The 5,000-nt window shown below is 47.4% G+C and overlaps 1 protein-coding gene across 1 annotated transcript in view; it reads right to left on the minus strand.

Annotated features, from left to right (window-relative positions):
- Positions 1-5,000, minus strand: part of hmcn1 (hemicentin 1) — a 75,586-nt gene that overhangs the window by 61,802 nt on the left and 8,784 nt on the right. Inside the window, exons 2-4 of the mRNA XM_084692409.1 lie at positions 1,853-1,923; positions 784-942; positions 567-689 (exon numbers count right to left, since the gene is read on the minus strand). Of these exons, the coding sequence (XP_084548535.1) occupies positions 567-689; positions 784-942; positions 1,853-1,923 (353 nt within the window). The remainder of the gene's footprint in view (positions 1-566; positions 690-783; positions 943-1,852; positions 1,924-5,000) is intronic.

Raw genomic sequence — 5,000 nt, forward strand, 5'->3', positions numbered from 1 at the left:
CGTTCCGTGTGAAGAACGCTCTCTAAACATGCAGCCGTCGCATTCCCCGCTGACGTCCTACTGCGTCGTCCCCGGAAACCTGCCCCCCCCCCCCTTGTCAATGCTCCCGGAGCTGCAAGGTCACCTGATCAACAGGTGTCGTGAAGACAGTCCCTCATGTGCCTTGACCCGGGGGCCCCCTCCAGCTCCTGTGTGACCCCCCCCCCCCCCGTGCCTGACCCTCTGATCCCCACAGGCCCTGTTCTCTCCACACATGCCCCCTCCATCAAGCCCCACTCCTGGGGCAACATCACGGCTGTTACCAGTCCCAGGCCGGAAACCAATGACAGGCCTGTCTGGGGAGGGGAGGGTTGGGTGGAGGGGAGGGGGGGGGGGGTGCACGCCAGGGCCAGGTGTGGAGAGCCCTGTTGGGGCTAGACCGAGAGGGGGGCATGGGGGTCACAGAGGCAGGTGGGAGTTAGGGGCTCTGAGGGACTGGAGAGGTTCATCTTGGTTCCCACCGGCCCCTCTATTTCTGCTCCCTTTGTAAAAGGGACTTGAAAGAGGCTTTCGACGGTCTCTCTTACCTCGTTGACCTGCTTCTTGTCCAGATGGAACACCTGTCCAGAACTGGTGGAGGCTATCTCCTCATAGGCCTTGTACCCGATATGGGTCCGGTCATCACAGTCTCCTGTCAGCACAAAAACCACCTACACACACACACACACACACACACATAAGTTTTAATCCTCCATGATATGGCTTTAAACTGGCTTAGTTACCATGGTGAGAGAGAGGGGACACCTGAGACTGCTTCTGTTGGATGAGCTGCAGGACTTCGTTTGTGAGCTTGTAGTCTTTCGACCGCGCGTCGGTGAAGACGTAGATGAAGGACCCTGGCAGGGAGATCTCCAGGGCGATCTTGATGGCGCCGATACTCATCTCTGGACAGTCTCCGCCTCCCTGGGGACATACGTGGAGTGAGTCGTCACGTCTGTGCGTTCAAGACCACACAACGTTCCGCAACATTCACAAGCAACACAGGCTTCCCTCGGTGACCAGGGCCAGAGAGACAGCAGGATTCCATGAGCCGGGATTGTTCCAGCAGAACATGTGGAACTGTCTGGTCCGTGTTTCCAGAGATCACGGATGGTATGTGAGGACTCCTCTGCCCCCCGTCCATGTCCCAATAACCCCAGTGCCCCAGTCCTCCCCTCACACACAAACACACTAAGAAAAATGAAGGGGCTCAATAAAGCTTTTCCTCACCACAACATCAATAGCCCTGTGAGAGAAGAGAAGTCACTGATATCCTCTGGACTGGGAGCTGCGGTTGTGTGGTTCACCAGACTGCGGTTGACTTACAGTACACTTGGCTAACCTTTCAATGTTTAGTGAGTTAAATGTTACTCTGAGCACAAATCTATGTTTAATGAGATGTCACAGCACTGAGCACACAAAGGGCTACTTCCTCCACTGAAGCGTTTGTGTAAGAATTTGAACTTCTAGTCAACACCCTGGCTTGGCTGTTTGTGTTAGTAAATACGACGGAAAATCTGGAAGACATATCAACGCATGTTCCTCAAAAGGTTGTTTACTCAAAGACGTGACAATGAATCTGTGTTTGGACCAAGTGGTCCACAGGTTAGACAGTGTCTGGGTATGGTCGAGGTGGTCCACAGGTTAGACAGTGTCTGGGTCTGGTCGAGGTGGTCCACAGGTTAGACAGTGTCTGGGTCTGGTCGAGGTGGTCCACAGGTTAGACAGTGTCTGGGTCTGGTCGAGGTGGTCCACAGGTTAGACAGTGTCTGGGTCTGGTCAAGGTGGTCCACAGGTTAGACAGTGTCTGGGTCTGTTCAGCTCCTCAACCTACCTGCACGTACAGCTCTTTGAGTTCATACTGGAACTTCTTTGGGTCTGTTGTGATGGTAACGGGTCCGATTTCTGCAAAGAAACAGGAGAAAATCCAACATTAAACTTTAATAACAGACAGTTGAATGTGATAGATGGGAGTTCAGACAAACATCCCTATTATAATGTGAATCATTGGAATAGTTTCTTTGACTGAATTCGTAGTTATGGCCAAATATTTGTGTTGGCGAGTGAGTGCGGATGTTCAGGTTCAAATGTCATTTCTTGAACTTGACTAACGGCGAGCTTCCTGTAAACAGACAGGAAACCAGATCTCCCAACACTAGACTGTGAGGACAAGACTTTCAAGCAAAGACGGAGGGAGAAAAACAGGGACAGGGAGAAGAACAATATGAGAGGAGACTCGGCAAGAGCTGTTCTAACATTCAACTGGTCGGACAACCTTGTCAAACAGTGAAATAGTACTGTGAACTGATTTAACTACTTCAGAAAGGTACACACACAAACAAACTCGCAACTTGCATAGTTTGTATGGGCACACCATGAGTTGTATTTGACTGACACAAATCCCTAGCTTTAAACAGACTTCAACACCCCCTCCCCCTTCCCAACCCCCCCCCCCCCCCCCTTCCAACATGCTCTATAGCAGCTGATGGGTGCCAGGGATGACCTTATGACTAAGGTATGTCCTAGTGTCATCACTGGAACTTGTCATATTTTACCCCAATATTAAAGACCGTCAGTGACCAGTGTCAGTGACGTCACCCCCCCAGTCGCCTCTGTTCTCCGGTCAGGGTTGCTAGTCGCACTTCTCACTTTGTTCCGTCCGCTAACGAGCTGAAAAGTCTTTTCGAGGCCGAATTCCGAGTGACTTCAGCCACAACAGCTGTGCTGAAGAACGAATGTGAAGAAACGGTTTTCGCCCAACCTACACAAACAGACGACTTTTTCTTTTCTCTTTTCTTTTTTGCCGATGCAAGCAGATTGGTGGAACAAGAGTTTCCTTGTTTAAAGAAGGGCAATTAGCCTACAACAGCTGCATTACATTTGAGTAGCTGCCTAACAAGGAACCAGACAATACAGAACTTGGTCATGTTAGGAATGGTTTGGTGTATTATTGGCATCCTTCAAACAAATAGGCTAGGCCTAGCCCTATACCACGACCAAATGGTTGACCGGTTCATTAGTTAGCCTCCAATCTGTCAAAACACAAAGGTGGATTTGGGCAGGCCGCACGCTGGCAAACTTTCACTGAGGGTCTTTCTTTTGTAATAAAACGTTTCAGGACAAATCTTCACTTGTCAAGTGTCTAACCGCTACTCTAGAAGATTTGTGTCAACAAACGCTTTTAAAGTCAACACAACTTTGCACCATATGTCCTGGTAACAGATTCATCAGAGAAAAAAACTTGTAATCATCAGCATTTTCGTTTCTTTTGGGTGGTTTATTTACATAAAGTCCAATGGCAAATGCCATCAGAAGTCTTTATGAAAAATACCGTACAAACAAATACTTTAATAATGCAAAACCACCAGTGAGGTCTTTTCCAAAGACTTTGATTCTGGCAGCCATGGAGCGTGGAGAGAGGGAACGCTGATCAAAGAAGACTTTTAAAGCTAACAGGGAAATTTGCTTGGCTGCTCTGAATGGAAAGGAGATCTCAAGTAAAAAAAAAAAAAAAACGTTCACGAATGGAAAAGTTGACTTGGTGTTCCCATGCCTTGTCTGATGGGCCGCTGTCCCAGGTTTCAGATGGGTATTCTTCGAGTCCACTCTTTGAATCTTGGCACGGGTTACCATGGTGACCCAAGGAACGTGACAGCTGGGTTTTCCTTTTCAGATGTTGCAAAAAAAACACTGTACTGAAGATGCGGGACACAACAATCAAACCTTCTCCGGAACCTTGTAGAACCTTTTGCAGACCCTTGAAGAACCTTCTCCAGAACCTTGTAGAACCTCGTGAAATCATCCAACAGCTTAAATTACCTCCGAACTAATGTCTGGATGATGTCATCTTCCTGATCCGTAAAAACTCGACAGCAATGCACCAGTGTCTGGGGTCAGTCTCAAGGTCACTAAACAGGAAACTATTTAAGTGTTTTCTTGATGATAAAGAACACATTAGAGCCATAAAGGACACGTGTGTGAACTCAGTTTGGAAGAATGCTCTGAAGTCTGACCAGAGGAATAAAACAGAGATATAAACTATCCACCATAAACAAGACAAATAATGATCTGCTCAAAACATCTCTCTTTTATTCAACAAGGAAATGAGGTTGACTCAATCTGCACGCAGTAAACACCAAAACAACTGTTCCTGATTCCGGATGTTTTTACCTTCCACATTTTCACAGCATTTACCAGCTAATCAAATCCGCATAGGAATCATGCTTTTGTAAACACTAACAGAGAGGCTAATGGGATGGAACAAACAGGGCAGTTTTCCAGCGCAATCTCAGTTTTACCTCCTCAGATAATCGTTGCTGGAAATTTCCGAGAGAATTGTGAAATGTACCTTCGACAAACTCATTTCAGCAATAACAACAGACGGAATTCCAAGACAAATCTCACAGGAAGGTCACAAAAATCCTTGTATATTTAAATAGGCTTCAAGTCCAATTGTTCAAGAAAAAGACATGTTCCTATGTCGACAGACAACAAAACCGAACGACTGTGTCGTTCCTCACAAACAATATGTTACATAAACTTTGTAAAATAGTTGTTACACCGGAGCAGTCTGGGAAACTAATCCGACCTCCCTTAATCTCCAATCCTATCCCCCCCCCCCAAAAAAAATATCTTGGCCACAGGCTCGTGAGTGTATATAGCTGTGGAAGCAATCACATTAACAGCCTCGAACAGTTGTTTTTAATTTTTTCATTCCTTCAGGCAAAGCCCCAGCCATCTGAACACACAATTCTCCTCTCCATAAAGGACCAATCACAGAGCTCCGGAGATCCTGCTCTGTGACAGGGCACCGATCTGCAGCGACCACAGTAACCCTGAACCCAGGCCGCTCTCTGACCACTCTTCACCACGAGATCAGTGGTGACACTCAGTCACGTTCCCTGCTTAGGCTTAAAGACAGGATGTCACGTTTGAAAGGCCTGGCGACAAGTGGGCCACTTTTTCGTTGTTGAGAGGCAGAT

This window comes from Hypomesus nipponensis, chromosome 26 (assembly GCF_054491055.1).
Source record: "Hypomesus nipponensis isolate SF chromosome 26, ASM5449105v1, whole genome shotgun sequence".
Lineage (NCBI taxonomy): Eukaryota > Metazoa > Chordata > Actinopteri > Osmeriformes > Osmeridae > Hypomesus > Hypomesus nipponensis.